This window comes from Lynx canadensis, chromosome B3, assembly GCF_007474595.2.
Source record: "Lynx canadensis isolate LIC74 chromosome B3, mLynCan4.pri.v2, whole genome shotgun sequence".
Lineage (NCBI taxonomy): Eukaryota > Metazoa > Chordata > Mammalia > Carnivora > Felidae > Lynx > Lynx canadensis.
The window spans coordinates 108,274,301-108,289,979 of record NC_044308.2 but is presented as its reverse complement, the minus strand read 5'-3'; the positions used below and the strand labels follow the sequence as shown (position 1 = coordinate 108,289,979).

General features: G+C 39.0%; 1 protein-coding gene across 3 annotated transcripts in view; it reads right to left on the bottom strand.

Moving 5' to 3' along the window:
* Nucleotides 1-15,679, bottom strand: part of SNAPC1 (small nuclear RNA activating complex polypeptide 1) — a 34,890-nt gene that overhangs the window by 16,210 nt on the left and 3,001 nt on the right. For all 3 annotated transcript variants that reach the window (XM_030319251.1, XM_030319253.1, XM_030319252.1), the window contains 5 exons: nt 14,978-15,082; nt 12,074-12,232; nt 10,420-10,488; nt 9,606-9,668; nt 73-223 (listed from right to left, as the gene is read on the bottom strand). In XM_030319251.1, the coding sequence (XP_030175111.1) occupies nt 73-223; nt 9,606-9,668; nt 10,420-10,488; nt 12,074-12,232; nt 14,978-15,082 (547 nt within the window). The remainder of the gene's footprint in view (nt 1-72; nt 224-9,605; nt 9,669-10,419; nt 10,489-12,073; nt 12,233-14,977; nt 15,083-15,679) is intronic.

Here is a 15,679-nt window from a genome sequence, read left to right as displayed (position 1 = left end):
AAATGGTAAGGGGAGGCTTTGAATAAGACCCATTATCCCTTGTTGAGTCTCAAAAAGACTTTAAAAAGTTACCTCTGTTTTTGGAAGACATCTTCCTTCCTGCTGATTTCAATGTTTCTTTATTTCTTTTTTTCCTAGTTGCTTTGATCTGTCCTTGACCAGATGCAGAATCAGAGTCAGAAGAGTCAAGTTTGACTTGACGGTGCCTTCTTGACTTGGATGCCTTGAGAGTGAGAAATCCAATTAACCACAATGAATCACAAAATGAATCCAACTGATGGATAATTTAGGGAAAGAAGCATATACAATCAAAGAGGAGGAAAAATAAAAATCATAAAGTACTTTACCATAATGCTAGCTTAACACTTGTTGCATATATATACTCTTTTATCTTTACAATAGGAAAGCCTCTCTGGAGTGTCATCAGCAACTACTCAAACTGGGTGAAAAATGTAGTTGTTGGGTTAAAATGTAGTTGTAGTTGCATGGCTGGGAAACAGGTGTAAAGGATGAGTACTGTTTCTTACTGTCTAATAACCTATTTTTCCTTTCTTCTAGTAACATTTATGTTCCCTAGTTACCACCATATGTTTTGAGTGGAACTACTTTATGCCTGGTTCCAGGTATGTGCCGCTGACCTAGTCAAAAGTTTCACATTCCCATGGCCACTGATTTTGGGCATGTGATCTCTATCATGGCCAGAATAACTCCATTTTAGAGTTCTAGTTAACTATCAGGAAGGAAAATTCTCCCTTTCTATTGAACTTAAGCTGGGACCACGGCAAAGCAGGCTGTCAGGAAGAACACTTGAAGACAGTAAAAGCAACACAGCAGGTAAGAAATGGAGGGACAAGGGTGCAAGGACATTTTAGTTTCATCAGTCAATGAATTCCCTTACTTGCTTAAGCAGAGTTCTCACAGGAGTTTTCAGTTAATGCCATGTATGCAGTGCAGGTATTAACAATTGTTTAAAAACTATCATGCGGGGCACCTGGGTGGCGCAGTCGGTTAAGCGTCCGACTTCAGCCAGGTCACGATCTCGCGGTCCGTGAGTTCGAGCCCCGCGTCAGGCTCTGGGCTGATGGCTCAGAGCCTGGAGCCTGTTTCCGATTCTGTGTCTCCCTCTCTCTCTGCCCCTCCCCCGTTCATGCTCTGTCTCTCTCTGTCCCAAAAATAAATAAAAAACGTTGAAAAAAAAAAAAAAACTATCATGCATTGTATGTTAATTGTGTCTCAATAAAGAAAAAATCTGCAGCTATGCTATGACACTCTATTAACACTTTATGGGAATTATAATTTAATTCTTTAATAACTTTTAAAAAGTATTTCATAATGTCTAAAGATACACATTAAATATCAATTGACACTATATTATATGGAAGCAGTTCTGGTTTAAAACAATTTGGATTAATTAATTTATTGTTCTTTGTTCAACAATATTTTGTACTTAATTTACTGTGAGATACCTATATGTAACACTTAACAAATCTACAGTCACTTTTAACTTTTTTTATTCCTTTTCATTTCTACAACTAGAAAATGATAGTAATTTCCCACAGAATACAGACATTCTTGGATTCATGAAAAAAAAAACAGGAAAAAATATGGGATTGAGCACATAAGTTTATCAGTGCTCTCTCCTAAAATGCCACTAACATGAAAGTAAGAAGCTAAAAATGAATAAATTCACAAAACAGAGCTAACAGAAAACAATGCAGCTGCTAAAAAAATTTTAGCAGTAGAAACAGTGAGTGGTAGCTGATTGAAGTGAATGAAGAAATTTGAAATCTAATTACCTATATTGAGGAAGTTACTAGAAAGCAAGCTGACCCAAGTGGATCAGGAATTATTCATCAGAAATGGGACAACAAAGGGGCACCTAGGTGGCTCAGTTGGTTAAGTGTCTTTGACTCAGGTCATGATCTCACAGTTCATGAGTTGGAGCCTTGCATCAGGCTCTATGCTGACAGCTTAGAGCCTGGAGCCTGCTTTGCATTCTGTGTCTCCCTCTCTTTCTGCCCCTCCCCTACTCACACTTTGTGTCCCTCTCTCTCTCAAAACTAAATAAACATTAAAAAAAAAAAAAAAAAAAAAGAAATGGGACAACAAAAATGGCAGATAGGCTGAAAATCTACAGAAGTAATTGTGTCCTGTTTCCCAACCTCAAAATTCAACAACTGACCTCCTGCAGAAAACAGAAGGCTTGCTCTCTGGAGAGGCTAAGCTGCAGGGTTGAGGAATGGTGTAACAGAAGAAGGGGACAGAGTCTCTCACTGACAACCCAGGAGTTAGGTGAAATCTGCATAAGGAACGGTAAGCCTCTTGAGGGACTCTCTCTGTAGGCTCCCAAAATATTGGCAGCCTGGTTTATTTACCTCTCCTTCCCACAGACAAGCTGTCTGGTAAAAATGACCAGATCCAAGGAAAAGAAATACTGAGGCTAAAAGTTGTAGCTCTATATGACCACTCTTAAATATGATCTAAGGCTCTTCAAACGTTTCAACAAAGCCACCAAAATGAAAGAGATCAAAATAAACAAAAATAGGAACTCTAGGGAGAAAGGAGGAAACTTCAAAATACTGTAATATCCTCAAACAGATAAAAGTGTCTCCAGAAAAAAAAAATTTTTAAGTAAGAAAAGATTCAGAAAAGAAAAAAAAATCTTAGCAATAAAAAAAGGTCAGCAGAAATAATTCAAATAATGGTTCAGAAGACAAAGTTTAGACAGACTTCCTGAAAACAGGGATTGAAAACAGAAAACAAAAATAAGAATATGAAAATTCAAGAGAAAAAGCAAGAATGCAGCAAAAATACTATCAAAGAAACAATATAAAAAACTCCTCATAACTGAAGGCTATCAGATTGAAAGGATGCCTGCCCTGAAAGCCAAGGGCAGCGATGGAAAAAAAAAGACCCACACCAAGTTACATTATCATGAAATTTCAAAACTCCAGGGATAGAAAGTCCTAAAACCTTCCATGATCAAGAATATCAAAAGCTGGAAGACAATAACAAACAACAGTGTCAAAATTCCAAGTAAACACCAGAAAAGATAACTGAAAGAGAAAAAGTTAAAGATGGATTAGGAATTCCGGGGTGGAAGTCGTGGAGCAGGAGACTGCTGGGTTATATGAGCTCTGTAGTAGTATTAGACTTTTTAAACTACATACTTGTATTGTGGCGCCTGGGTGGCTCAACTGGTTAAGCATCCGAAGTTGGCTCAGGTCATGATCTCACAGTTCATGAGTTGGAGCCCCACGTAGTGCTCTGTGCTGACAGCTCAGAGCCTGGAGCCTGCTTTGGATTCTGTGTCTCCCTCTCTCTCTGCCTCTTCCCTGCTCGCACTCTGTCTCTCTCTCTCTCTCTCTCAAAAATAAATGTTAAGGGGTGAGAAGGGAAGATGGTGGCATAGGAGGACGCTGGGCTCACCACGTCATGCTGATCACCCAGATTCCACCTACACCTGCCTAAATAACTCAGAAAACCACCAAAAGACTAGCAGAATGGATTCTCTGGAGCCAAGAGCAGACAAGAGGCCCATGGAAGAGGGTAGGGAGGGCAGAGAGGCGGTGCGCACTACACGGACTGGTGGGAGGGAGCCAGGGCGGAGGGGCGTCCTGCCAGCCAAGCAGAGCCCCTGAGTCTGGCTTGCAAAAGCGGAGGGGCCAGAGGGAGTGTGTTCTGACAGCAAGCGGGACTTAGCATCTAGGAGGTCATAAGTTAACAGCTCTGCTTGGAGAGCGGGAAGGCTGGAGGACAACGGGAGGGAGAGTTGTTGAGCCCCTGACGACAGAGCTCAGCTTGGCGGGGAACAAAGGCACTCGCCAGCGCCATCTCCCTCACCCATCCCCCAGCCAAAATCCCAAAGGGAACCAGTTCCTGCCAGGGAACTTGCTCGCTCCACGCAAACACCCAACTCTGTGCTTCTGCGGAGCCAAACCTCCGGCAGCGGATCTGACTCCCTCCCGCTGCCACAGGGCCCCTCCTGAAGTGGATCACCTAAGGAGAAGCGAGCTGAGCCTGCCCCTCCTGCCCCTGTGCACCTTGCCGATCCACCCCAGCTAATACGCCAGATCCCCAGCACCACAAGCCTGGCAGTGTGCAAGTAGCCCAGACGGGCCACGCCACCCCACAGTGAATCCCGCCCCTAGGAGAGGGGAAGAGAAGGCACACACCAGTCTGACTGTGGCCCCAGCGGTGGGCTGGGGGCAGACATCAGTTCTGACTGCCGGCCCCGCCCACCAACGCAAGTTATTCAAGACAGCACAGGGGAAGTGCCCCACAGTTCCGCACCACTCCAGGGACTATCCAAAGTGATGAAACAGAAGAATTCCCCTCAAAAGAAACTCCAGGAAATAGCGACAGCTAATGAACTGATCAAAAACGATTTAAACAATATAACAGAAAGTGAATTTAGAATAATAGTCATAAAATTAATCGCTGGGCTTGAAAACAGTATAGAGGAGAGCAGAGAATCTATTGCTACAGAGATCAAGGGACTAAGGAACAGTCAGGAGGAGCTAAAAAATGCTATAAATGAACTGCAAAATAAAATGGAGACAACCACGGCTTGGACTGAAGAGGCAGAGGAGAGAATAGGTGAACTAGAAGATAAAATTATGGAAAAAGAGGAAGCTGAGAAAAAGATAAAAAAATCCAGGAGTATGAGGGGGAAATTAGAGAACTAAGTGATGCACTAAAGAGAAATAATATACGCATAATTGGTATTCCAGAGGAGGAAGAGAGAGGGAAAGGTGCTGAAGGTGTACTTGAAGAAATAATAGCTGAGAACTTTCCTGATCTGGGGAAGGAAAAAAGGCATTGAAATCCAAGAGGCACAGAGAACTCCCTTCAGACGTAACTTGAATCGATCTTCTGCATGACATATCATAGTGAAACGGGCAAAATACAAGGATAAAGAGAAAATTCTGAAAGCAGCTAAGGATAAAAGTGCTCTAACATATAAAGGGAGACTGATAAGACTCGTGACGGATCTCTCTACTGAAACTTGGAAGGCCAGAAAGGAATGGCAGGAGATCTTCAATGTGATGAACAGAAAAAATATGCAGCCGAGAATCCTTTATCCAGCAAGTCTGTCATTTAGAATAGAAGGAGAGATAAAGGTCTTCCCAAACAAAAACTGAAGGAATTCATCACCACTAAACCAGCCCTACAAGAGATCCTAAAGGGGATCCTGTGAGACAAAACACCAGAGACATCGCTACAAGCATGAAACCTACAGACATCACAATGACTCTAAACCCGTATCTTTCTTTTTTTTTAATTTTTTTTTTTCAACGTTTATTTATTTTTGGGACAGAGAGAGACAGAGCATGAACGGGCGAGGGGCAGAGAGAGAGGGAGACACAGAATCGGAAACAGGCTCCAGGCTCTGAGCCATCAGCCCAGAGCCCGACGCGGGGCTCGAACTCACAGACCGCGAGATCGTGACCTGGCTGAAGTCGGACGCTTAACCGACTGCGCCACCCAGGCGCCCCTAAACCCGTATCTTTCTACAATAACACTGAACGTAAATGGACTAAATGTGCCAACCAAAAGACATAGGGTATCAGAATGGATAAAAAAACAAGACCCATCCATTTGCTGTCTACAAGAGACTCATTTTAGACCCGAGGACACCTTCAGATTGAAAGTGAGGGGATGGAGAACTATTTATCATGCTACTGGAAGTCAAAAGAGCTGGAGTAGCCATACTTGTATCAGACAAACTAGACTTTAAAGGCTGTAACAAGAGATGAAGAAGGGCATTATATAATAATTACAGGGTCTATCCATCAGGAAGAGCTAACAATTATAAATGTCTATGTGCCAAATACAGGAGCCCCCAAATATATAAAACAACTACTCACAAACATAAGCAACCTTATTGATAAGAATGTGGTAATTGCAGGGGACTTTAACACTTCACTTACAGAAATGGATAGATCATCTAGACACACGGTCAATAAAGAAACAAGGACCCTGAATGATACATTGGATCAGATGGACTTGACAGATATATTTAGAACTCTGCATCCCAAAGCAACAGAATATACTTTCTTCTCGAGTGCACATGCAACATTCTCCAAGATAGATTACATACTGGGTCACAGAACAGCCCTTCATAAATATACAAGAACTGAAATTATACCATGCATACTTTTAGACCACAATGCTATGAAGCTTGAAATCAACCACAGGAAAAAGTCTGGAAAACCTCCAAAAGCATGGAGGTTAAAGAACACCCTACTAAAGAATGAGTGGGTCAACCAGGCAATTAGAGAAGAAATTAAAAACTATATGGAAACAAACAAAAATGAAAATACAACAACACAAACGCTTTGGGATGCAGCGAAGGCAGTCCTGAGAGGAAAATACATTGCAATCCAGGCCTATCTCAAGAAACAAGAAAAATCCCAAATACAAAATCTAACAGCACACCTAAAGGAAATAGAAGCAGAACAGCAAAGACAGCCTAAACCCAGCAGAAGAAGAGAAATAATAAAGATCAGAGCAGAAATAAACAATATAGAATCTGAAAAAACTGTAGAGCAGATCAACGAAACCAAGAGTTGGTTTTTTGAAAAAATAAACAAAACTGATAAACCTCTAGCCAGGCTTCTCAAAAAGAAAAGGGAGATGACCCAAATAGATAAAATCATGAATGAAAATGGAATTATTACAACCAATCTCTCAGAGATACAAGCAATTATCAGGGAATACTATGAAAAATTATATGCCAACAAACTGGACAACCTGGAAGAAATGGACAAATTCCTAAACACTCACACACTTCCAAAACTCAATCAGGAGGAAATAGAAAGCTTGAACAGACCCATAACCAGCGAAGAAATTGAATCAATTATCCAAAATCTCCCAACAAATAGGAGTCCAGGACCAGATGGCTTCCCAGGGGAGTTCTACCAGACGTTTAAAGCAGAGATAATACCTATCCATCTCAAGCTATTCCAAAAAATAGAAAGGGAAGGAAAACTTCCAGACTCATTCTATGAAGCCAGTATTACTTTGATTCCTAAACCAGACAAAGACCCAGTAAAAAAAGAGAACTACAGGCCAATATCCCTGATGAATATGGATGCAAAAATTCTCAGTAAGATACTAGCAAATCAAATTCAACAGCATATAAAAAGAATTACTCACCATGATCAAGTGGGATTCATTCCTGGGATGCAGGGCTGCTTCAACATTCGCAAATCAATCAATGTGATACATCACATTAATAAAAGAAAAGATAAGAACCATATGATCCTGTCAATCGATGCAGAAAAGGCCTTTGACAAAATTCAGCAAACTTTCTTAATAAAAACCCTCAAGAAAGTCAGGATAGAAGGAACATATTTAAGATCATAAAAGCCATTTATGAAAAGCCCACAGCTAACATCATCCTCAATGGGGAAAAACTGAGAGCTTTTTCCCTGAGATCAGGAACACGACAGGGATGTCCACTCTCACCACTGTTGTTTAACATAGTGTTGGAAGTTCTAGCATCAGAAATCAGACAACAAAAGGAAATCAAAGGCATCAAAATTGGCAAAGATGAAGTCAAGCTTTCGCTTTTTGCAGATGACATGATATTATACATGGAAAATCCGATAGACTCCACCAGAAGTCTGCTAGAACTGATACATGAATTCAGCAAAGTTGCAGGATACAAAATCAATGTACAGAAATCAGTTGCATTCTTATACACTAATAATGAAGCAACAGAAAGACAAATAAAGAAACTGATCCCATTCACAATTGCACCAAGAAGCATAAAATACCTAGGGATAAATCTAACCAAAGATGTAAAAGATCTGTATGCTGAAAACTATAGAAAGCTTATGAAGGAAATTGAAGAAGATATAAAGAAATGGAAAAACATTCTGTGCTCATGGATTGGAAGAATAAATACTGTCAAAATGTCAATACTACCCAAAGCTATCTACACATTCAATGCAATCCCAATCAAAATTGCACCAGCATTCTTCCCGAAGCTAGAACAAGCAATCCTAAAATTCATATGGAACCACAAAAGGCCCCGAATAGCCAAAGTAATTTTGAAGAAGAAGACCAAAGCAGGAGGCATCACAATCCCAGACTTTAGCCTCTACTACAAAGCTGTAACCATCAAGACAGCATGGTATTGGCACAAAAACAGACACACAGACCAATGGAATAGAATAGAAACCCCAGAAGTAGACCTACAAACGTATGGCCAACTAATCTTTGACAAAGCAGGAAAGGACATCCAATGGAAAAAAGACAGTCTCTTTAACAAATGGTGCTGGGAGAACTGGACAGCAACAAGCAGAAGGTGGAAACTAGACCACTTTCTCACACCATTCACAAAAATAAACTCAAAATGGATAAAGGACCTGAATGTGAGACAGGAAACCATCAAAACCCTAGAGGAGAAAGCAGGAAAAGACCTCTCTGACCTCAGTCATAGCAATTTCTTACTTGACACATCCCCAAAGACAAGGGAATTAAAAGCAAATATGAACTACTGGGACCTCATGAAGATAAAAAGCTTCTGCACAACAAAGGAAACAACCAACAAAACTAAAAGGCAACCAACGGAATGGGAAAAGATATTTGCAAATGACATATCGGACAAAGGGCTAGTATCCAAAATCTATAAGGAGCTCACCAAACTCCACACCCGAAAAACAAATAACCCAGTGAAGAAATGGGCAGAAAACATGAATAGACACTTCTCTAAAGAAGACATCCGGATGGCCAACAGGCACATGAAAAGATGTTCAGCGTCGCTCCTTATCAGGGAAATACAAATCAAAACCACACTCAGATATCACCTCACGCCAGTCAGAGTGGCCAAAATGAACAAATCAGGAGACTATAGATGCTGGAGAGGATGTGGAGAAACGGGAACCCTCTTGCACTGTTGGTGGGAATGCAAATTGGTGCAGCCGCTCTGGAAAACAGTGTGGAGGTTCCTCAGAAAATTAAAAATAGACCTACCCTATGACCCAGCAGTAGCACCGCTAGGAATTTACCCAAGGGATACAGGAGTACTGATGCATAGGGGCACTTGTACCCCAATGCTTATAGCAGCACTCTCAACAATAGCCAAATTATGGAAAGAGCCTAAATGTCCATCAACTGATGAATGGATAAAGAAATTGTGGTTTATATACACAGTGGAGTACTATGTGGCAATGAGAAAGAATGAAATATGGCCCTTTGTAGCAACGTGGATGGAACTGGAGAGTGTGATGTTAAGTGAAATAAGCCATACTGAGAAAGACAGATACCATATGTTTTCACTCTTATGTGGATCCTGAGAAACTTAACAGAAACCCATAGGGGAGGGGAAGAAAAAAAAAAAAAAAGAGGTTAGAGTGGGAGAGAGCCAAAGCATAAGAGACTCTTAAAAACTGAGAACAAACTAAGGGTTGGGGGGGGGGGGGGGGGGGGGGGGGGGTGGGTGATGGGTATTGAGGAGGGCACCTTTTGGGATGAGCACTGGGTGTTGTATGGAAACCAATTTGACAATAAATTTCATATATTGAAAAAATAAAAAATAAAAAAATAAATGTTAAAATTAAAAAAAAAAAAAAAGAAAGAAAGAAAGAACTTACCTGAACAACAACTGAAAAGGCCTTTGATTTTATTCTCGCTAAGGATTCTGCCCTTTCACATCTCTGGATAAGAAATAAACAGGAAGGTGAAAAAGTTAAAACACATAAACATTAAAAGAAATTATGAATACCCAGGTATTTGATATCAGAAATAAGACTGGAGATAGAAGGTACGGTAAAAAGAAATTATCATTTTTTGGACACATATTGACCAAAGACATATAAACACACACAACATTCTCATAGCAGGTCCACAATACCATCTCCATAGCTTCTGACTGTTGAAATTCAGGATTTAAGGAAGATTATATGAATGAAAGCCTTGGTGATCAGGCCACTCCCTCCTCATCTGCCTCCTCTTCTGCCTATGCCCCAAAATGACTCCTGTCTCATCCACGAAGATGGATGAAAACCCTGGAGGCAGGAATCAATAAACAGTTGCTAGAGCTCCACACTGGCTGAAAGTAGGACAGGAAGAAAAGACATATTTCAAAAACCCTACTCTGCCTGTGTAAGGACTAAGAGCACCTTCCACCATCATTCTCCCCTTTCCCTGCAAAAACTCTTAACATCCTCACTCCCAATTTACACTTGTTGTGGTCTTCCACAAGGTTTCCAGGAAAAAACAGACTAACTTTTCATAGAGCCGATGTTTCAGGATTGTCTGAGATAATTATTTTAATACCAAGGGTCATAATACCTGTACACAGATTCACTTGTATACATAATACTTGTATACAGAACCACACAGAAAATGAAAATAAACTAAGCAAACTATTGCCCTGCAAACAATCAGATAGTGAATTTCTCTGACCTCTGATTCTTGTGAATTTCCTTCTCTCTTTTCTTCTCCATCTTTAACTTTTGATTTTAAGGATGGATTCTGGAAGAGCACAAAAGTTATATATACACATTTACAATTCAAATTAACTAAAAATCAATTGCAAATAATTTCAGAGCAATGAGAATCATTTATTTTTTTAATTACTGCAAAACTAAAAGATCATTTCACCTTATTACTGCACGGTCCACCACCTGACATTAAGTTAAGATCCAGGTTAGGTTTCAGAATAGTTCTAAAAATCATCAATAAAATGCCTAAATCCTCCTAACTAAGGAAGGAAAACATGCATTTCACATAGTAGTAAGAAAATTGGTTTATTCTCCTTTCCTTCAGGTATTCAGAGGTCTTAGTAATGCTAACTAGAGAGTTTACTCAAAGAGGGTGCTATAAAAAAAGTAGTATAAAAAAAGGGCAATAAGAGAGTACTCCGATAGATTTTTACATTGATTGCCTAGGTCATTTGTGTAACCCATTTGTAACACTTGAAGTATTCAAACATTCTAAACTGTGCTGTCTCTCATTAAAATAAATGTGGGTAGAGGAAGCAAACTGTTTCCTTCTTCTCAAGACTGTCATCTCATCACTTTCTTTGTTTATCTTTTCTAAAATTAAGTTTTGAGCCAAATCCCTTTATATAATGAAAAGCCAAAAACTGGCAACCAATCTTTCTGAAAGACAATATATAAAATAATAATTCCCATCTAGCATTTATGAAAACACTAATACATTATCAGACACATAATAAGTCATCAGAAATTGCTTATGTTTTACTTTTATTTTTTCCTAAAAGTATTTACTAAAATAAGATGGAGTGGTGATTTCAAAGCTAAATTCAGCAAGGCTGGCCATGAGGTTTCCAGGGTAAAAAGTTTCTCTAGGTGAAAAGGTTACTGTGGAATGTGGGCAGCTCCAGCGTCAGTATCTGGATCAGAAAACTAAACTGAAAATCTGTAAAACTGTGTAAAACTAAACTGTGCTGATGAGATCTGTAAATGGATAAATCGAAGCAGGCAGAGCATGCCCTCTCACAATGGAAGAAGCCACCACTCAGGTCTAGCAGTCTGTTGCCATGCACAAAAGTGGGACCACTATTACAAACCACTGATTTTTAACAGAAGCTAGATGTCTGGAATTTTAACTGAAGTCCACAAATATTTAAGTGCCAGTAATTATTTTGACATTTTAAAACAATTTTAGGATCAACACTGTCAAACAAACCACACGTGTGTGTAGGATTTGGCCCAAAGACCGCCAGTGTGCAACCTCTAGAAAATGCTAAATTATAAAGATTGGAATAAATCTATGGTATACCAAGATTACTTATTCCTCTAAAGTTAGATAGATATTATATATAATGTATGTTATTTAATACATATTATAGAATTATTATTAATAATTGTGTAAATATATATATAATGACATACAAAATCTGTTTGTAAGGTTAAATAGCATTACATAGCTGATAACTGGCAAAGCCAGACCTAGAAAAGTAAAGCTCTCGAAATCTTAACTCCAGGAGAATGTAGCCACTCAACTAAACTGCCTCTCAACCTCATCATCCCTGTCTAGCCATTAGTGTAGAATGCAAATACAACAGTGATATATTAAACAAGCAGTCACATACCTTTCTGTCTTTGTGCCACTGCTGATGCTCTAAAACTATGTTCTTAATATTGTCAAAAAAATCATCCTTTATCAAGCTGAGGGCTTTGTCTGGATTGGATTTATCACCTGAAATTATATGTTTCATGTTCTGATAATGATCGTGAACATTCAGCATTTCCTAAAAGTGAAAAGATGAATCTTTCAGTTCAATTTTTGAGGAGAAACTTAAAGGCAAAACCAACACAAAATAAAATGACACTCCCAAGTGACTAAGTTGATAAAGAATAATAAGCTACAGTATATTGAAAACAATATAATCACACAACCCAAATAGTACAACTTTATTAATGGTCTCCACAGAGATCCACTAATCTTCACAAACCTCAAAGCCTCTGTGCCTGTCCCCGTAAGCTCCATCATTACTTCACTAGTAAGATCCACGATTAAAAGAAATAGAAGGCAATTATGACAACATTTGAGGCATCACTTAGACCTTCTTCCCCAGAAACCTCCAGCCAGTTGGGCAGGTCTATGGGGTAAGGGAAAGATAGCACATTACAGGTAGACTTCAGAAATCAGATAAAGCCAGTATTGAGACTTGGCTCAAAGAGCAGCAGAGAACGACTGACACTCGCATCACAGATGACCACTGCAACACCCGAGTCATCCCCAAGTTAGGCTACTCAATTCATTTCCAGTAGGTTTTGATGGCATTGACAGGGATCTGTTCAAACAATCACGAGCTACTGGGCAGTGCTGAGTGCTCACTCATGCAGGACCTTCAAAGGAGAACACTGTCCAGACATGGGGAGCCCCTAACTTTGTACAGCTTGCAGTGTGCTGAATTCCATTATTTTACTACATGCAATAAAATACGGAGGAAAGACCACTAGCTGGACCCGGTTTTGAGGCTGAGTTCTGTCATTTGCTAGACTGTGACCTTGAGCAAATCCCTCAATCTGAGAATCACATTCCACATTTGTACAAAATTAAGTGATGCCATCTAGCCCACTGTAAACTATATTAAGTGAGCTTATACAAGTGGGAATGTTCTATAAAACGTAAAGCAACATACAAAGTTAAAGGATTAAGAAATAAAAGAAAGTACATGCACCTTGGAGCCTTATAGGCTTGGACATTCAAATCCAGTGTCTGTACCTTACTGTACCCTACTTTATGCAAATTACTTACTTTCTCTGAACCTCAGTTTCCTTGTTTTTGAAATCAGGAAAATACCACCTCCTTTGTAGGGTTACTATGATCATTAGTGAGATAACAGACATAAAACACCTAACAGTTCCTGGCACGTGCTGAACATGCAACACATGATAGCCACTACTGTATTATAATTGTAGAAGTAAAGAAACAAAGAAATGACTGGCTTAAGGTCATATTTAAGTAATAGAGTTATAATTCAAAATCAAAAGTTTCTTTTTCCCCATATACTTTTTTTTTTTAATTCCAGTATAGTAAACATACAGTGTTATATTAGTTTTAGGTATACAACACCGTGACTCAACAAAAATCAGAAGTTCTGATTCAATATCCTAGTCTCTTCATTTTATTATGCATCCTTAACCACAAAGCTAGAACTAATGAGTAGCTGAATCATGACCCAAATTCAGGTCTGCTGACATGTAGGCTTAATAGCATTTGCAGGCAGGAGAAGCAACGTAGGCAAGTATTAAATGTAAGGATTATTATGAGAACAGGTGAAAGACTGCACAAGGACAGGGTGAACAGAGTCAACAGAGGGAAAAGGCTCTTAAAGCAGGTCTGTGGTAAGTGAAAGACCCTACAAAAAATCACGATGACTTCACATAGAAGCTTCTAGGAATAGGCATTCCATAGCTTGGCCCTTTGGACCCTTCTCCCCGATCACCCTAAAAGGATATGCCTTTGTTCACCCCAGCTCTGTTCTGTAAAATCTGTCAGGGGCACCTGGGTGGCTCAGTCGGTTAAGCATCCAATTCTTGATTTCAGCTCAGGTCATGTTCTCATGGTCATGAGATCGAGCCCCACATCGGGCTCCATGCTGAGTGTGGCACTGGCTTGGGATTCTCTCCTTCCCTCTCTCTCTGCCCTTACCCTGCTCGTTCTCTCTCTCAAAATAAAAATTAACTTAAAAACATAAAATATAAAATCTTCCATACCTGTTTGCTGACATAGACAATATTTTCAAACAAAGGAACCTGTATTTCAACACTTTCAGAACCTTTAATTCTTAAAAGAACGTAAAATCAAAAACCATGTTTAAGAAGGTATGTTGACAAAAAATTAACTTTCTACCACCATATCAGTCCACAACCAAAAATGGGTTTTGTTTCAACCTCAGGGCAGTGCTATTCCATGCATGTAAAATTCTGGGAGTCTCACTACTTATTCATGTGAAAGATGATTTTTCTCAATACTGACAACTCAAATAAAATACCAAAATACATTAGATGGTAAAGCTGCTTTAAGACTATGCCTCTTATCCATAAATCTTGATTTCATATTTTTGTTTTATCAGAACAGCTTTATTGTTTTCAGTGGCTTTTAAAATAAGCATTATAAAAAGCAACTTAAGAAATAAATACATAGTGTTAAAAAATAAAAATTAAGTCACTTTAAATTCTTGTTTTATGACCTATTTAAAATCAAACATAAATGGTGGCTTCAGTATTTGAATCTAAACATCCCAAGTCCAAGGGCAGTCTTCTATATTTTTTGCTTCTCACAGAGTTTCAAGATTTATTCCATAAATTTTCATATATTTAGAGTGTATTACATCTGATACTTTAGAGAAACAATAAGCATTCTATGATTGGTTAAAATCATTAGAAAAAATTTCAGTATCCCTAGATGAAGGTGTAACTTCTATATATAGTTAACAATAAAACATTTTTTTTTTTAATTTCAAGAGCATAAAAAACGAATTTACCTCTAACACATCAGAAGTGATAAGTTTCATTACACGATCATTTGGGTCCTTAAATTCTTCTGTAACTTCAGCTCGTTGAATTTTCTTCTTCATTCTATATGATAGCTGTGTGATAATGAATGTCTTTTAAAGGACATTTTTTTAGATAATCCATTTTCCAAAGACTATCAGACTTTTAAAATAACCTTTAAGGGGCACCTGCGTGGTTCAGTCGGTTAAGCATCCAACTTCAGCTCAGGTCATGATCTCACAGTTCATGAGTTTGAGCCCCAAACCAGGTGAGCTTGAGCCCCACTTCAGGGGAGCTCGAGCCCAATTTGGCCAGGCTGACAGTATGGAGCCTGTGTGGGATTCTTTCTCTCTCCCTCTCTCTCTGCCCCTCATTCACTTGTGCCCTCTTCGATAGACAGATAGATAGATAAAATAAAGTATTTAAAAAAATAATAAAATAAAATAGCCTTTAAGATGTCATGCCACGTGATTATAAATTCAAATGATAGAGAAGTTACATGATTGGCCAGCTGATGTCAGATCCAGAATTAGGACCTGGTGCTCTTTTAATCTAATATCTCAAGTGTCATAAGACTGAAGAAACATATTTTATTAGTGGACATTTCAGTTCTTCACCAACTGACTTTAAAATTCCTTGGTCTTCTTTCAGTAACCTCTCTGATCTGAATAAAGGAATAAACAAATGGCAAA